General features: G+C 41.2%; 1 protein-coding gene across 2 annotated transcripts; it reads right to left on the minus strand.

Annotated features, from left to right (window-relative positions):
• Positions 1-6,875: 6,875 nt before the first annotated feature.
• ccdc149a (coiled-coil domain containing 149a) lies at positions 6,876-19,271 on the minus strand. Of its 2 annotated transcripts, XM_072376593.1 has the most exons (13): positions 19,132-19,271; positions 18,093-18,254; positions 17,861-17,899; positions 17,403-17,510; positions 17,176-17,292; positions 16,290-16,462; positions 15,059-15,131; positions 14,813-14,897; positions 14,078-14,222; positions 13,805-13,881; positions 12,110-12,142; positions 8,598-8,702; positions 6,876-7,831 (listed from the first exon to the last, which is right to left on the minus strand). In XM_072376593.1, the coding sequence occupies exons 1-13, from the start codon at positions 19,264-19,266 to the stop codon at positions 7,302-7,304; spliced, it is 1,782 nt and encodes a 593-aa protein (XP_072232694.1). In that variant the 5' UTR covers positions 19,267-19,271; the 3' UTR covers positions 6,876-7,301. The 2 variants fall into 2 exon arrangements, with proteins under 2 accessions (XP_072232694.1, XP_072232695.1); XM_072376594.1 differs by lacking the exon at positions 12,110-12,142.
• Between the last annotated feature and the right edge of the window lie 331 nt (positions 19,272-19,602).

Here is a 19,602-nt window from a genome sequence, read left to right on the forward strand (position 1 = left end):
TTGTGTCGTTGGAAATGGATTTGCTGCTTTCCCTCTTCAGTAACTTAATTTCATATTGTGTTGGTGGCTGCCTCCATCAGTGCTTTCCACATTGTTACACTATTAAGAAACGAACTGATCAGCCTACTCGATACTGACGCTCATAAACCCAGATACACATGCAGAAAGTGTAAACATATTCAGTAGCCTATTCATACTCTACAGGGGAAAAAAAGAAAAAAATGTGTGTGGTAACACTCAAAATGGGAAGTTTGTATGAAGTATATCGCTTATCTTTTATGTTTATCAACTAATTCTGGAAAGAAACTATATTTCCTCTTTGCAGACGTGCAACATTTTCACCCAACCGGACATTCATTGACATTAGGATGATAATGCATTACTAACCTGAAACTTAAACTCCTGATTTCAACCCCTAGAAATGAAGTGATGAATAATCTATCACAGGAGACAATCATTGCCGTTGACACAGATATTTACACAGACTAGACTTTGACTAGACTTAACAAGCTGCTTAATAGCAAATGGCTTATCATTACTTATGGTTGGGGGATTGATAGTTATGGTTAAGGAGAAGTGTGCGCTACAAGGAAGAAATAATGCTCTAATATTCAGGATTCCACTTAACTGTTTGTCCCTCCGTCACAGGTTGTTAACTATGTATGAAATAGCTGTGGTAAGCATAGCTGCAGGGATTGCAATGAGAGCAAGGACTGGAGAGTAATCACATGAACTCAAAATGCGACTTTAAAGATCTGACAACAAAGCATAAAATCTCTCCATAACAGAAATATGATCTACGGTAGAGGAAATGCCGCTGGCATACTTTTGTTTCATGAAATATTGGAGGGTCAACGGGTAAGTGGGCACAAGAACAGGAATCCAATGGATCAGAGGCCCCTGGGTCGTGGGCTTCTGTTTGAAGGGACTTTAACATTTCCAGATGGGGAGTCGTAGAGTTAAGGCAAAAAGTAAGGATGTTGTGATTTTTCTCCCGACCCTGATGATCTAATCACATTTCTGTTGACATTTTCCCTCATATCACAGCTGCACAGCATACTGAAGCCACAGTGACATTTTGTCTATTTGTGTTTAGGCTTATATGTGTCTTTTTAGATAAGGAGTGCATTAATCAAAACCCCAGCAAATACAATCATCTTTGGATCAGCAAATTCCACTCTCATTTGTATTCTGATCGATACGATTTAAGCTAAACACGAGGAGTTGTTGCTCAAATTTGAATTGTTTGAAATAATACACTTTTTCATTTCTTGTCAAGTCATGCATCCCACTGAAAATGTCTGTTTTAAAGTTTTAAAAAGTCATTTGGCTACATATTAAATCTTATAGGGTTAAACCTTTTCATAAAATTGGACAACAGTGAATTAAGTGCTCTTGGCACCGAGACTGCTCCGAAGTCAAAGTGAAATATGATTATGATACTTTTAAAAGATTTTAAATGGTTCATGATAATCCATAGAGAGCTGACTGAATTTGACAGTAAATGTCACTTATTTTGTTAAATACAACCTATCTAATAGACTTTGTCGTATGAAAATAGACCAGATATATGCGTGATTTACAAAGTCTTGACAAAGGATGTAATTTATTGTTTTAATTGCCACTATACCAGTTACCTGTTATATCCTCTCAAGCTTTAATATCTCGGATCTCTGACCTGCCATCCTCAGGTTTCTCCAGAGATATTATACCATATGGGGCTTAAGAGTGAGCTTTAGCTGGGCCTCTCAAGGGTAGTTACAGACTTAGAGACTGGTTCTACAGCCACTCCAGCATTGTTTTTGCCTTATGCTTTGAGTCACTGTCATGCTGAAAGGGGAACCAAGGCCCTAGACACAGACCCCATCCCTTTCACTGAGAGGCGCCCCCACAACATGATGAATATGTTTAGCAAGCACAAGACACTGTTAATCCCTTTGCCAAAATCATTCCCACACTGAAACTCTATTATCATACCACAGTCTTCGTGTATGAATGTATTAATCATTTTATCAAGATGATGAGCAGACTTTTCCAAAAATAATGTTGAGCATTCATTGGATAAGAGAATGTTTTCCTTTGTGTGCACATAGTCATCGAAAAGCTGTTTGATGACCTCACAGCAGGATTTTGTATTTCTTCTACTCAATAGCCCTTTTATTCTGTCTTACTCGAGACATTCAGGACTGCTGGAGCGCTGCTAAGATAGTCATACTTCTGGCAGGTTGGTGACTCAGTTTGGTTAGGAAGTGTGAGGGTGCTTCAAACTTCTTCAGTTTCACAATTATTTACACAGCTGTACTCTTTTAAAACTTTCTCTGAAGAATTCAGTTTACATTTCGTCATCACAGGTTATGTACTGTAGACAGATGGGAAAACATATCAGCTTCATGCTTTAGAAACAAAACCTACGACAAAATAAAATGCTCTAAAATCCACCAAGGAGAAATTTAAGTGGATATTTGAGCAGCAGTAAGTGTCTTAAAAGTTGCCACATAGACTGTTTTTTTAATAAATTGCCAAAATAATAAGAAATCTGAATCGACACAGTTATGAACTACCTTACTATACTGATGCCAAGTTAAGTTCAGCCCTGATTCTCCCGCTGATTAGGCACTGTGGAATCTGCAGCTGGAGCCCCATCACTGATATCACTTCACTAGGTTCTGTCAGCTCTTATCTCCTTGGGCCACCATCTCCTATCTTAATAGAGATCTGACTGTATGGTGTCGCTATGTGCTGACCCCCAGCATGGCCTCTCTGCTTATCGCATGTCCACAAGCTCTTGCTCCACCAGCTTTCTGCGAGTTTGCTCGACTCGCTTCTCAGCTGGACTGGGAGTTGCTGTTGTGACAGTCAGGTTCAGTCTGGCCACCAGGAAATGTGAAAACCACTGAGGTAGGTCAGAGGGAATAAAGACCCATAGGTTCTATATTAATATGAGAACATATACAAATATTTCTTAAGTTATTTGCTTAACTACAAAGGGACACACCAGTTTTAAGTATATTTAAAGGAATTCATCTACATGATACAGCCCATCTCAATATTTAAACATTAAAGAGCTGCAGATGCAGTTATGGTTTACATACACTTTTCATGGCTAACAGATATTTCATTGAAATGTTCTTTCTGAGCCAGTTACACCTTTACCAGACACTTCTGGTTGCCACCAACCAGCTTTTGGCATTTGATCCATTTTCTTGGCAGAACTGGTTGAGTTGGATGAGTTATTGGTTTCCTGGTAATTATCTAATAATCTTCCATATTTTTTATAAAGACTTTGGAAAGGCCATTCCAAACCCTAATTGTTGGACTACTTTATCCATTCCTCAACTAGTTTTGGTATGCGTTCAGGTTTATTTTCCTGTTGGAACCTTGGGAGTAAGTCCTTCTCTATTTAGCCATTTTTGTACAATTATCCGGTAGTAAAACAGCCCCACAGTTGGATGCTACAACCACCATGATTAACAGTGTAGATACGAGGTTCATGTGGTAAAATACCTATTCGCTCTGGCCAAATAACTACAACCTTGCTTTTATCTGACCATGAAACTTTCATCATCTCTTCCGCATGTTGACCGTTGCAAATTTGAGAGGAGCTTGAAGGTGTTGATTTCCACAGCAGTGTGAGACTTAATAGACTGCAGACAGAGACATTGTTCCAACAGTCTACATATTCTTTTTAATTCTCAGTTTCGACAATTCTGCTTTCCAGAACTGCACTGAGCTCCTTGGACTTGTTTGTTGACGTTGGCCAATCTAGTAAGTGCTGTCAAGCTACCAGCTCTTGACAATCAGAATCACTAACAGAGTTAAGAGGTCTTGGCAACTCAAGACATTTAACAACTTTCAGCACCAATGCATGATACATCTAAGTGAATTTTTGAATAGTCTAAGCCATATGTAGGTTTCAGAAAACCTCAATAACCTTGAGCATTGAATTCATGTTTATTTCCAGTAATGATGTCCATCCATCCATTTTCTATACCCACATAATCCAATTTAGGGTCGCGGGGGGGGGGGGGGGGGGGGGGGGGCTGGGGGCTGGATCCTATCCCAGCTGTCATTGGGTGAAAGGCAGGGTACACCCTGGTTAGTCCATCACCGAGTCACATAGACACAAATGAGATAAACAACCATCCACGCTCGCACTCACTCCTAGGGACAATTTAGAGTCACCAATCAACCTAACATGCATGTTTTTGGACGGTGGGAGGAAGCCAGAGCACCTGCAGAGACACCACGCATATGTGGGGAGAACATGCTCCACACAGAAAGGCAAGTAAAAATGTATATAGTGCAATCAATCTGCCGCACAAATGAAGAATTCAAATCAATTTAAAATCCTAATACTGCCATGACATTCATGTCCACGATGAGTGAATGCAGACCTCTGATTAGACACACAAAGCTTAAGTCATCACAGCACATCTTGCACAAACATACAAATGGTTCCTCCCTTGATATCACTTTCAGAGACAAATATGCAGAAGCAAACACACTACAGAGTGATTTAAGCACCACAGGGCCTATCAACACTCTGCTATGCATATTTTTTACTTTCCTCCTTTGGGGAGTGTCGCTGTCACACACTTTTGGCATAGGCTTTATGTTGTAGGCTCAATTTATCTGTACTCAGCAATTTTCTTTACATATATATGTATGTATATTACTTCATGGTACATCTATCCAGCTCTCAAGACTGTCACGACTGAAATTTTTCCCCCCGTCTTACATACATAAGTACAAAGCTAATTATCTGATGTCATTCATATGCAGGCAAACAATCAAAAACTGGCCAATTACTTTAGAGAAACTCATTGGCACACTGCGATCATCTTGCAAATTCATTAGTTCAGCTTCCATCTGGTTTACAAACTTAAACTCAGAAAAAATACATTAAAAATAAAAGTCTTGGAGTTGTTTGCCCAATCAGCTGCCTGGCACAGGTCCAACACTGGGTAAGCACCATGACTCCCAAGCTTGAGTTCTTTTGCGTTCCTCTCCTCTGTTTTATGTCAGAGATTAAAAATAGCAAGTAGTCCTCCGCAGAATAAGCAGTTCATGCATTCTGGCTTTGACGCTGTGTTTGCCTGGAGAGCCCAGCTGTCACCTGCATGTAGGAAGAGGAGGCCTCACCACTGATTCTCAATACACACTGGGCTCTGGACTTTGGCTGCAAGACAAGACAGGCGTGTTTGTGCATCCATTTTCTTCCATCAGTGCCCAAAAACTTCTGGAGTCCGCAACTTCATAATTTATGCAGTCATATCGATACGCTGCATATCTGAGTTTCCATTTTAACTGAGTTAAACAAAATTCTTAACATGAACTGGCTGTCTAGATATGATTTTTTATCATTCATGGGCTGTAAATATAAGTGATATTTGAGGTGATATTTGCAAAAGATCAAGGCTAGAAGGGCGCCCAGAAAGCAAATTTTCTACCAATGTTCTGTTTTTCACTTCTAAAGACAGTGATCTGGCTCTGCACCAAGACTGAATAGGTTTTCACTTTGCACTATGCTACCCGACTCTAAAAATGATTTTTTTTTTTTTTCTCACCTTAGTTTTTACGTTAACTGTCATCCAGGCAAACGGCATACCCCTGCCTCAGCTCCCATTTTACCAAGATGAATTAATAAGAAGCCAAGTTTGTGAACTCTTGGAGCAAATTAAATTTTGTGGTGCAGAACATCACTATCAAACAAACCTAATGTGTGTGTGAGAGAGAGAGAGAGACAGGGAGAGTGAGAGTGTAAGCAAACAACTATTACAACAAGTTCACAAAGTCAGCCTCTATCAACTGAAGTTTGGATCAGATAAAAATTGTTAGAGAGCAAATACAAATATCAAACTTTTCTCTCTGGATCCCAACCTTTTATCTGATGCACATGGTAGGCGCTATCAGATCAACTCAAGTGCACCTTCGTTGACACCACCTGTCATGTTCCAAACATTCTAATCAATAATAAACTGGATGTCATTCACTACTCCTAAGTGGATAAAGATTCGTTTGGGACAATCGTCTCCTCACAATGTTGAGGTTGGCTTGATCAAATCTGTATTTTTACTACAACCGCTCGGGACTAATAGAAGCTGGATGTTTGTGTTACAACATGACAATTTATCCATTTATCTGCGCTATCTACAGACAGTACCACTGTGCAAATGAGAGAAGCCAAGAAGAAAGGGTTTTTATCAAAACGTTGGAAACCAATCTCCCAACCGCTCTGAATGCGTGTCCACGACTTCCACATGTATCAAACACCAAGGTCAACTTCCTGTGTGTGTCCATCTAAAATCTCACACACCTCCCTCCAGATTCATTCTTTACAGGATTCTCATTCTTCTTATTTTGACCACTGTTCTAGTATTTCTCGTGTTTAGATCTGTATTTCTACCATTCATTCAATCCTTTTAGTCATTAAGTTGTTTTTATATTTCCACTGTTTATCCACTTCTAACAGGTAATTATTCTATTTAACCATCTATTACATACAGAAAACAATTCAAACCTTTCATTTTTTTTTTTACTTTATGCTAAATATTTGTATGCTTTATCCTTCGGGGCTGGCTTTTTAACTGTTAGTTTCAGATACTTATTTGAATATCACCACTTAAATCTAACAAATTTAAATAGCCAACTAAACAAAACAGATGTGTATGTGTGTGTACCGACATAATTACCCTTGCTGGAAAGAAAAATAACAACCAACAATGCTGCAGATTTACACACATTCTGTATTTTCAAATATTAAATATTCGGACACATAAGGCACAAGTAGTCGCAACCAAATACTAAGTATTAATTGGTATAAATAAATTTGGAATGATTTGTAAGATGTACTCCTCCAGAATAACAGACACCAATAGAATTAAAGTCAGAATATAAATTCACAAATAAGCCCAACACATTCATTTTAGTTTTGTGACACCAAAGTCCCGACAAAATGCAGCGCTGAGATAAGTGGCACTCCTTGGTATGAAGAAGAAAGCAAGAAGGAAACATGGGGCACAAGAGTCGGTGATGACAAGTTTGTGTTCTTCCTGTCGGGCATGCAGTTTGCAAGTGCATTGATTTGGAGAGTTTCTTCTCCCATGATGTACCTCTGGCTTTGTTAGCAGCGGCTGGAAGTGTTTTCTCTCCTTTGTTGACGAAAAGAGAGCTGCTCGATGAGGCACGGCGCTAATGAGCAGAGGCTACGCCACAGGAATGCAACTAGGAATGATTAATACAATCATCAATAACAACAATAAGGATTTCACGAAGCATTTAAACCTTTCCACGACGTTAGATCATGCCAAATTGTCACTTTGACAAGTGTCACTCTGTGCAGATGGACAGCGAATGCCCCACTCAGCTGAAGTGGACTCCTCTGCGGCCTCGCTCTCTGGAGGGGATTCTGAGGCTTCCTCATGTTCATGTTCGCTGTTAGAACCACTGTCCTTGCAGGGCAGATGATCCATTTCTGGAAGACTGATGGAGGCTCGTTCTATTGAAAGCCACTGAAGCTCTGACTGAGTGAGCTGGACATCCAGTGCCAGAGCCGCTTCTTCCCCTTCCTCAACTGTGGAACCTAGTTCTTCATCCTCGACTCCCTCCACCTCATGCCCTGCCTCTTCCACTGGACTGTGCCCATCCTCCAGCTCAGGGTCGTCCGCCAGGGTCACGATTTCTCTCCTGTCAATCCCATTCGTCTCCACCCCGTCATGAGGATCCAGGCTGTTGAGCAGCGCAGGTGCGTCCTCCCTGCTGACGCCATCTGTTCCAAGGTCACTTCCAGCCGTGCAGCATTCCCAAGATGATTCATGTGAACTTCTGCCATCTGACAGAAGTGGGAAAAGTTAAATGAGATGACTGGTCATTGCAATTGCTCACTTGATCTGAAGGTGAAGCCCCATCAGAAAACAAACATTTATGCCTCATTTTTCCCTGATTGTGTCATTTTGCAAGTACCATTCTACCAATGTAGAAATTTAATTCAATTACTTATGTGACTGAAGTGCTTCCATGGCAACAGGCTAAATATAGCAACAGTGCCCCAGACAAGGGGACTGAAGACAACTGTGATGCCCTGCATCTGAGCAATAGCAGTGGCTTAACTCTGCTACTTTACCCAAATATGATCCCACTTTGGGGCTTACTGACCCATATCTGTGGATATGCAGCGAAAAAGGTTAAAGACTGTTCACGTTGTGTCTCAACCGCCTTTTACCTACACGCGTTTACACACACACACACACATACACAGAAATTTGCAAGAAGAAAGCAACATTACTAAAAGTGGTATCCATATTTATGACTGCCCCCATCCCCCACCGCTTTTCAAAGAGAACATGGCAGAAGTTTCTGAATGTCAGTGGGTGAGAATTAGTTTCACATTTCCAAAATGCCATGGCATTTGGGCAGCTTGCACCAATGAGAAGCAGAGAGGAGTGGAGGCGGGAAAGGAAAGGACTTGGGTTAAACATGGAAGATACTGTAGAATGGAGTGTTACGCACATGGTGGCTAATTACAGTGTTGATGCCGTAAGCTGTGGGGATCGTCATCAGTGGCTGAATAAGCCAGCCACACAGAAGTACACGCTCACCTTTGGATGGTTGCACTCTGGGTTGTTTGTTTGGCTGAGATGTGACACGTGTTGGATGAAGCTCTGGCTGAAGATTTTCATTCAGTGAGATATTGTCTCGTGTTCCTGCATGAAAAACACCAGGGAGAGAACCAAGAAAGAAAGCCCTATGTTACTTTCATCTGAAAATGACGGCAACAAATAAAGAAGCAGGTGAGAAGAGTGCCTTTTTGGAATAGATGGAACACACAGCATACAAACATACACTCACGTATGCGATGCAGCACTCACAGGAAGAGGATTGAGCTCTCTGTCATCTGTCTTCATTAGTGATGGCTGCACGCCTCTTAGGCTGACACCATATGCTACTCATAGGAGACTGTGCACTACAAACCAGACGTCACAAACATACACACCATGGTATGTGCACAAAGACACACGTATTGCCTTTCAGAGAAACTCTGAATAGGCAAAACTTGGCATGTGTCTCCGATTATTCAAGTGTGTGGCACAAAAACAAACAGGTGAGTGGAAAAATGGATGCCTGGATGATATGATGCATGAGAATGGTAAACCAGGACCATATTGTTATGGATGCTCATTGTTCACGGACGTGGAAACAGGAAGTGTGTGGGAGGTGGAGGCTGGAGACATTCCGAGGCTTCGACATACCAGCTGGGTGAATCCAGAGATACAAAAAAAGTTGTCGAAAAAGTTTCTCAAAAAGGCTAAATTTGGGAATTTATCATTTCACTTTATGGATTCACTACACGAGGTTTTCCTGCTGACGTTTTGTTTATTGCAGCGGCATCTTGTTCAATGTCTGTGTGAAATGCTCTGATATTGATTCTGTCCCTTCAACGCAGTCAGTGGATTGCATGAGAGGCGCCAAACCAGCCACTAGGCATAGTTGTGTGAATAAGTAAAAAATAGACTATTAAATAGAGCTATTATAGCAGTTTAGCAGCAGCATCTTCTTTGGGAGAGAATCATTGCATTATCTGGGGACTTAGGTTTTTGTAATCCAGAAGGAAAGAAAGATGACCAAAAAAACCCATAAATATGACCTATACAGGTCCAGAGTGAAGATGTAGTGACATCCAGCACCATAAACTGCAAACTGCAACTAACTGAATACTGTCCTCAACCTTTGCAAACAAGATTAAAGGTCCACTTTAGAGTCAGTGTTTGGTTAGTCTCTTATGCAGGAATCCTGAATTTCCTTACAAAATGACGGCTGTGCGCCAGCATGCAACACAGCATGACATACCCTCTCAAATGCAAATTCAAAAAAGAAAAATTCCAACTGTTTTCAAATCAAGCCATAACAGAAATGGTGTTCTCCATCTTGTAACAGTGTTCACAGCAACTCAGTACGAACACAGACCAACACAGTCTCCCAGAAGTTCTGGGGAATTGTCACAGAAGCAGACTATTCCCTTCATGTACATGGACACAAACTTCTCTGTTTTTGTGTGCCAGAGGAAACTAAAAAAAAAAATGCACAAGGAAACTGCACAGAGGTACACAGTCTGAGTGAAACTGCTGCCAAAGGAGTGTCGATCACATTTAACAGGCAAAAGTAAGAACTGCGTTTGGAGGTTAGAGGGCTTTGATGGTCAAGCTTCAAAAGACAGGCAAGCATAAAATCTGAGTGTGACTCCCCTCCCTCTGAGCTATTTCTAAAACCTAATGTAGGTTTAGGAAAAAAAAATATATAGATATATATATTCATGTTGGAGAATCATTCCACACCGATCAATTTTACCTTTCCTTAAATCCCGTCATTAAACTCAGATATCGATCTCATAACTGGTGGCTCTGCAGCACATTCATTGGTACATTTTTAGTGAGGGGCTTCAAAGGAGTCCAGACTGCCCCTTTAAGCCATTAATAAGGCAGACCTTGTTATTACACATACAGAGCAAGGCTTTGACTGAGCACAGCAGTTGTGCCTCGAGGAGGCAGGCAGCACCAAGTAGGAGGAGGAGGCACCTTACTGGCATTTGCCTATCCAGCCAACTAACTGAAGACATACCGCAGATGCGTATCCACTCTACTGAGAAAACTAATTCCACATGATGTGAAACCGCAATATGACAGATCAAAACTACGCAACACAAATATGGAGACAAAAGGAAACGCAACGGACATATCTGTCAATCTTTCCCACAGTAATAGATCTACACGGGGATGCAGAGCTGTCTATCTCCAGGGTGAAATGTTTTCCTCTTAACTGGAAAAAGTCTGTCAATATCCTAAAACACAGCTATAATGGTGCAACCTGTATTCACCTTTGTCTTTTCAATTGGTGATGCACACTGACAGCAATGTTACATTCCAGCTTGCACTCACACCTCATGGAGATAAACTGAGAGATCTATCCATCTTAACTTTATCTGACTCACTGCATCGATGGCATTGTTAGTGTGTTTGGCTCTCTCTCATCCGTAGACAATGTAGTCGCATCTGCTTTTCTCCAGGCTTCAGGTATGCAGCCAAGGCCCTCCATGCTATGCTGTTTGCCTTTAATATATATCAGCCCAACTTCCTATCACATCAAGGCCACAGACATTCACATCTCTCTCTATTTCTCTGTCTTCCTAACTGTGGTGGACAGTGTGGTCGTCAGGCATTCTGGTCCCTCGCCTACAAATTCCCTAATAACGGCACATTCCCCTAAATGTGTTTGTAATGTGGGCAATCATTTTCAGTAATGGATGCTTGTCAGTTTTATGGCGGAGAGAATGACGGTCTCATGACAGGGCACCTCCATTCAGCCACAGCCCCGCCACCATCAGTGCTGTTCATAGACGGCACAACATCGCCCTCCAGTGGAGAAAAGAGGGAATTATTCTAAATGGCTTTGTCTCCCTTTTTTACAGACTGCCAATTTAATTTGGGACGCTACTTTGATTCCATTTGGTAGATTGTTTGTGTTTTGCATTTTTTCTTGTTTACCGAAGGGGAACATCTAGCAGCTGCGTCTTCTCACAAAACGTGACAGCTTTTCATGTCAGCAAAAGTATGCTTTACAAATATAAATAAGCAAGAATAAAGGTAGAAAAAGTTTAATATATTTTATGTGCTGGACACTGAACAGTTTGTTATTTCTTCATGGTTCCATATAATAACAATTATCTGAAATTCAACGATTCACATTTTCCTCCAATTGCTCAAATCTTGTTAATTTCCTACAACATACACTGCATATAAAAATAAATGTTGAGGGCAGACTTCTTTTCTCAAGCTTTTCGATTCAAAGTCTTTCGAGGGAGAATCTGAATACAAATTTGAAGATTAATATGCCACTTTAAAAAGCTTTCTGAAGTCCTTAACACATTGACTGGCTCAGGCAGCATGATTCACTCAATTGTATCATGAACAGACACATGAGCTGGTGGTCAATGGAGACGACACATTGTAAAAGGTGGGCATGAGGTGGCATGTTTTCTGGGCATCTGCCCAGATTTGTCCTGGCATGACATAGTGGAGGGCATGGATGGGCTAAGTGGGGCAGAAGGAATACATACTCCCAATTCCCACCGATACGTGGTAGGTCAAGCCTGAGATGCAGCCAGAGAGGAGAGAGAGAGACACACCGTCATGAATACAAAATCTCATTATTATGTTATGATTATAAAAAAGAAAGGAAGAGGGATACAACAGGCAAAGCAAAGTATTCACCTGTAAATGCACGGCATGCACAATATTAGGGAAATTCATTTGACACTTAGTCAGGTACATAACATTTGCTGCTTTCACACATCTCCTGAGAATTACCAGGTGACATTTGCTTACCTATCACCCTGAAGTTAAAGGATAGAGATTCTGACAAAAAAAAAAAAAAAAAGATTTAAAAGAATTTCAGGCATGAGAACATATTTGGGAGTCTGAGCTCACTATCAACTCAAAAACTGTCGCACTTTTTTTTTTTTTTAAGGTTTGAAAATATTTCGTTCAATGAGCCGTTCAGATTTGAAGGGATTTCTACATCACTTCCATCTCAGAGTAGAAATGAAAATTTCAACTTCAAATCATGCTGAACTAAATGTATCTCAGAAAGGGGAAGTCAGAACTCTTTATTTTCTTTCTTTCTTTTTGCTTTTGCACTAAACATTGAATCTCACCAGCAATAGAGTTGACTGAAAGAAATAAATGAGCAAACAACGCTCTGTCGGTACTTCATTTTATACCTTAAATCCCAAACAGGACTCAGAGGACCAGCACAACACTGAAGCCCATGGGCTTATTGAGTCAATATGCAACAGAGGAAAAATAATTTAATTTTTCCTGCTGAATTAATGAGCCAGCTGACTGTTACCTTGCTCAAGCCTTTTTATCAGTGATGCAGTGTTTTCTGAACAGTTCAACTCCTGTTTTGTGACACTGTGATTAAAAAAAAAGAAAAAAAAAAGGGAACAACAAGGGTAGGACAGATCTCAAATGATACATAGGCCATGGAACAGTGAGGTGGAGTGGAGTCATGTGACTCACTTTGTGGCCTTAAACAGTCTGTGATTAAAAGAGCTTTAAATGGAAAACTGGTGAAAAAGAAGGAGCAGCTGGTCTGTATCTCAGTGCCATTTTGACCACAGACATAAGACCATAGGAAACTGTTAACTGTGACAAAAAAGGGATACCGTGTTTCATATAGCCATCACAACTGAACCAAAAGCCCCCCCCCCCCCCACACACACACACACACTCAGCAAACATCAATTCTAACTTAATCTAAGACTAAATGTTGAGCCTACAAAAAGCCGTCTCTTCCCACGTGGAGCATAGTCCTGAGGGTTAGTTGATATGGGTTCAAGTGAGGTCAGAGGAAAAGTCTCCATTGGGCACATCACACACATGACACACATTCCTGTTTACTTATGGTGTGGTACGGAGTACACGATCTTAGATGTGGCCCTCTACAGCTGTGTTGATATAAACAGTCACTAACAGTAGACACGGAGGTTGAAACTTGCGTATTTCTTTTATCGAACATCAGTAAACTTGACAAGTTTAATACAAAGTGCAGCCATAAAACTTTGCATTCATTTTACAATAAGAATTCAAATTAGCAACAGGAATAAATGACCTAATCTATGAACAGCTGTACAGTTCTGGACAATGGACTGTTTCATGGTCAAACCGTTTTTAAGAGTTTGGTCAGTGGTGAAACGGGGTACACTTTAGACGCTTTTTTAAGATTGTTTATTTAGTTTTTTTACACCCACCTGGTAGACTCCATAATCCCGACACCTCCAAGGTCTTAAGCTTTCTTTCCAAATCTGCAACCCGGTTTCCCAGGATCCTGCAGACCAGATAAGAGGGGCCAGGTTTCATCACACTGCTGTCTCTGTATTTGTACTCTACAGTTCAGTATTTGTTTTTTAGGAGGAGGACTCATAGACAAACACAAGTATCACTTCGTTGAAGTTAAAAGATACAGCTTTCTGTAGAGGAGTGGGTGGGGCTCCTCTACCATCATTATTATACCCTCTTATTACCTGTTGGTGTGCCTCTGGTGCTGGATGACAAGATTCTTCTCATGGATGGTCTCCAGCAGGGCTGTGGCCAAGGACTTGAGGTCAGAGATGGACTGAGGAGTGGCTGGCAAGCTGCAGCGCTGCTCCTCCAGGAGCATTTCCTGGACTGAAAAGGAAAGGAGAAGGTGAATGTGTTTGAGTGTGTAAGGTTCAAACAATGAAAGGAGAAGTATAAAAAAATTTAAAAAAAGTGGAAAGCTTTGGGGCTGACCCTCAAACTGCCAATAATGCACTAATGAACATTTAAAAAAACGGGTAAAAATAGACCAGGGAGACAGAACGAGAGAAGCGAAAACAGCAGGACAAGAACAAGACAGAGATGGAGCGGTAGAAACAGCTGTCTGCTACGTGACACTCTTCTAACTTTAACTCCAGAGCCCGCTGTGCTGCTTCTTCCAGCAGCTGCCAGTCATCATGGCAGGCTCATTTCCCTGCTCCACCACTCAGAATACAATTAAAAAACTCGGCTGGTGTCCGGGTGCTGAAGAGAAAGCTTTCGGAAATATCAAGTAAGTCGTGGCTGGATACACGGGGACCTGTTTTACTAAGGAGTTCGAGGAGTTTCTGTGAGAAGAAATGATTTGTAAGGAGAAAAAGAAAAGTGGTGACACACTGGGTTTGACTGGCTTTCTACAGTTTCCAAATGAACTGCTCTGACATCCACGTCTGATTGAGCCCAACAGTTTGTGTTATCACCTTGTTTAGCTGATAGCACTCCAGTAAGGGGACTGTTGTTTGATTTCCCATATGTGCTGGAGTTTTTCCTCCTCTCCAGGGCTGTCTGTGGAGAACAAAAACAAGGGAATAAAGCTCCTGCTGGGCTTGATGAATGCTCTGAAAGGAAGCTAAATCTCTGAGAAGTAACCCAAACTTGGTCAGGACTCGCAGAGTCTCAAGACAGTTTTTACAGCAGTCACGTTCAGAGAGGCATTCGATCTCTACCTTGTACTTCATAATGTTTGATTTCAGCAAGTTCACCTCCTCCTGCAGTTGGCTGAAACGGTCATGCAAGTACCTACAGTGAAAATGAGGAAAAACACAATCAGTGGGAGCCCAGATGACAGCAGGCACATTCCAGGCCAGGCGTGACAGTGTGATTGGAGTTGGACACGAGGAAAAGCTGTAGCTCAAGTCATGTGAGCAAGTGTGAGCGCTGTCATCTGAACCTTGGTGCGCACCAAATAAGCCTGCTTCTTTGTTTGTGTATGCAAGTCCATAACTCCTTTACTTTGATGCTTTTATGATGAGGTAAAGAGAAATGACCACAAGTCTAGACTATAATAACTTCAAAAGTTATTTTTTTTTCTCTATTTAAGTGAAGTCTCAAAAACCAAGAAACACAGATGAAACGAGCCTCTCATGAGGACTGCCCAGCTAAAGTATCCTCCCTTGCACAGAAGGAGTTAATTAGAGTTTCAAACCTCTGCGATGGCTGATTAATGATAATTCAAATTAGAGCCCATATCAAAGTTTGAGCAGCAGGCACATCTGTGTAAATCAGACCCTGGGCGCAGCAAAGAAAAGACGACTGAGGGCTACGAAGAAGAGGAGAATCCACTGAGCCATGAAACACTGCAAATCAATGTTACACAAAACCGGACTGTGGGTCAGATTTCTGATTCCACCTGCCACATATGTCCGTGTGTGATAAAGAGAAGTGGAAATGATGTAATGCACGTGTACGGTTCTACTCTACTGTGAAGCGCGGGGGAAGTGGCGTGATGGCGTGAGGCCTTGGTGGTGGAATCGGTGAAGACTTTTTCAGAATTCAGGACAACACTTAACCGGCACGTTAGCAAATTATTCCACAGCTGGTGGGAAGGATTCCAAGATTTTTTTCACAGCTGTCATCAAAAAAAAAAAAGCCAACTACTTTAAATAGTTTGTTTGAGTTATTTCTACATCTTCATTGATCAGAATGTGCTATTTCATACTTACATCATACTGTTCTACAATGTAAAAGAATAGAGGAAATAATGAAAAAGCCTTGATTGAGTAGGTGTGTTCAAACCTTGTATTCTGTCACTGCTAATTAAATTAAATGTACAGTAGATGTCAGGGGAACTTCCAAAAGATACAAACACACGGTTTCCTCAGAAGTTATTGTTCAGCGAGGTAAAAGCGGCTCATATTTGAAACATTAGTCTGATAACAGCGAGTGTCTTGCGCTCACCTGTTTTCCATGCAGAGGGCATCGACATCAATGATGCGCGTCTCATTATTCCCCAAAATGTGGTTGATCTCAAGGTTTAGTCGGTCGGCCTTCTCCCTGAACACGTTGCGCTCCGCCTTCATGTCCTGCAGCTCGTCTGTCAGCGCCTTTATGGTGTGCTCCATCTCTTCCATCTAGGAAAAGGTGCCCAGACAAAATCTTTGCAAGGGAAAAACTCTGATGGGGGTCTAGTGACAAGAGATACTTCACTGGTCATTAAACTATAGTTTGCTGAGAGTGCATAAATAGTTTTTAGCATTCAGCAACTTCGGAGCTGCCCATTGTGAAAACCTTTTTGTTTTCAACTAAGCAAACAAAAAGCAAAACGTATTTCAAACCTGATGCAAAATGCAAACTACAATGTGACTTCACAGTATTCACACATACTATAATTAATCTCTTTCTGTATCACGAGCTTCTCTTTGATCAGGTGGTTCCAGCAACTATGCAACTGCAGGAACTAAAAGTTTACTCTTCACTCATATTGAAATTACAGCCATATTTGAAGAAATCTCTAGAATGTTAAAGATTAGGCAAATCAATGATTTTAACTTGAATCTCTTTTAGTTTATTCATATACTGAAAGTACAGTATATGCACAAAGTGTTTCACTAAGAACTTGTATTGTAAGTATTATTATTAGTATTACTAAGTCTTTGAATCTATGCAGCAGAACTGTTATGGTCAAATGGATGTGATGAGTGGATTAAACAAAATAAATAAAAAAGACAACCAGAACAAGTAAAGGAGGCCAGAACTTAAATTAACACAATATGAGAAGAAGAAAAAGGAGGATTCACTGCAACCGCCTGGTTTGTAACACAGTTAAAGTGTGGAATGCATTAACCTGTAGCCCTGCTCTCTCCAGCTGGCAAACCAGATCCTCACGCTCATGCGCAGGGAAGTGGCGCACCCCCACCTCTTCATCCCCCAGCCTCTGTCGAGTAATGGTCATCCTCAGCAGCTGCAGAAATAACAACAAATTCACCGTTTCTGTCACGCCCGTGGACTCGATTCCGTGTCAAAAACTATGCGTAACTGTGGACAAGTCTATGTCTGTGCTGTCAACAGCACCTTGTTATCTCCCTGAGCCTCTGTCAGCCTCTGAGAGAGGTCTTTCACCTCCTCGGTGAGCTGTTTCGCTCGCTCCCTCGAGTCCCTCAACAGCTGAGCCAGGTTCACCTGAATGAGAGAAGAACAGTGCACGAATAAAGGTCCAACTGATCAGTCACGGGGGAGATTTAAAAGAAATCCACCAGTAAATCTCACTGAGTCAGGGCTCCATTTCTTTCTCCATCAGCACCAGCATAAAGTGATTGCTTAACGTGTCAACTGTTCATCTGTGGTTGCCACATTGTTCTTAAAAGCACCAAAAAGCAGTCGTACAGGATGCCTCCAACATAGACTCATCCTTGTTGTTCTTATTACCATAAGTGAGTGGTATTATCCCCAAATTAATTATAACAATTTTACACAAAGAGGGAAAACACTTGGTGGTAAGACGGGATACCAAAAATGAGCCAACAACTTACTTGATTGCGTTTTTCTGGAGGTAAAGAGGGATCGCCATCCTAAAACATGAAAAGAAAAACATACATAATGTACATTTTATCATCAAATGCATCAGCCAAATACTAGTTTAGGCATCAGAGTACAAATAGCAGAAATGAATGACTTAAAAAAAACAATTCAAACATGTTGTACTTGATTTGTTTGGTGCCTGTAAATACTGAGAACGCCATTTTGAGGGTTGGAATGACTTACGATGAGTTCCCTGTACTTCTTCTTGAGTCCCTGGTGGCGCTCTCGCAGCTGGTTAGCCATCAGTTTGTATTGGTCCCGCTCCTGCTGACAGGTATCCAGCTCTTTGGACAAGATGAGCAGTGCCTCTTTCTTACTCTCCAGCTTGCGTTTACACACCAGAAACTGCAGCAAATGCACAAAGAACGGAATGGTGGCATGGTTACATTCAGTGTTGTGGATAGAGTTGTGCAGGCCGTGCAGCTTGCTGCCCTAATTCCAGGTGCTCAGGATATACACCGTATGGCTAATTGTAACTGATGCTGTGAACTTGGAACTTTGAGCTTCCAGACAGACCAGTGCTGGGACTGGTCAGATGACTTTAATGTTCTTACCAACCCTGACCAGTTCTTTACAGATGGAGAAACACACAATGGAAGGAAGAGGTTCCCATTTAGATGAGAAACGGTGCAAGCCTTGATATCCATCTCATAACCAAATCAAGCAGCAGCTGGAGTTGATTGTGCAAAAGAAGACGGAGCCTGTGTAACTCTGCAATGTTATTTCCTTATAATATATCATATTTTTTCTATTTTTCAGTCATAAATATAGAAAAAAAGCTCTTCAAATGCCTGTTTGGTCTCTTGTTATCATTGTTGAGCTTCCACCTATAAGAATGGCTGTTTTCGTGACACTTTCTGGAACTAATGCGAATCACATAAGCTTGTAAAATCCAGAATTATTATAAATTTACATTTACAGCCGTCCAAACTGGTTACTCAAAGGGCTTTAACGAATATATTCTAGTAACAAGTATTTGTGGGCCCACAGGTGTCAGAACCACTACAATGCCGTGACAAGAGCGTTCATATGACGTTGGTCCGACTGAAGAGTGGCTTTAAACTATAACTGCGGAGACAAAGCGGCTGAGATCAATGTGTCACCAAACAGTTAGTCCGTCTGAAGCCAAAACGCGGACGCTCGTTCCATATGGACCGGCGGAACATCTGTTAAATATGTCCGCCGCGGCTGCAGCGGCTCACGGTCTCAGTCTTTCACTTACCTCGCTAACTAGACCCTGCCAGTCACTCTCACTCCTCTTGGAAGACTGCATAATTATAAAAAGAATATGCCAGGATACAGGATGGCAGGATACAGGCTGAACGTGGCTGCCTCGCCTCCTCCGTTTGTTTATCATGCGACGTCACTTTTTTCTCCCCTCCCTGATATCATGTTAAACAACTTCCGGTTAAGGGGCGAAAATAAAAGTCTTTGGATATAAAGTTTTTGCCAAATAATTATGACAGTTTAAAAGCATCGCATGAGAAACACAATAATGGAAATCAGTTAAACTAAGACAAGAAACATCGTTTCCGTCATAGTAGAGGAACAGAATGTTATTAAAATGTATATAGGGTGATGTAAGTTATATTTATCGATGAGAAAATGGCAAAATTTGAAAAAAAGAATATGAATATTGTTGGAAATATGCTCTTTTTGCTTTAAGTTTAGTTTAACGTGAATAAATGTCTGC

This window comes from Leuresthes tenuis, unplaced genomic scaffold (assembly GCF_036924035.1).
Source record: "Leuresthes tenuis unplaced genomic scaffold, fLeuTen1.0.hap1 SCAF_22, whole genome shotgun sequence".
Classification (NCBI taxonomy): domain Eukaryota; kingdom Metazoa; phylum Chordata; class Actinopteri; order Atheriniformes; family Atherinopsidae; genus Leuresthes; species Leuresthes tenuis.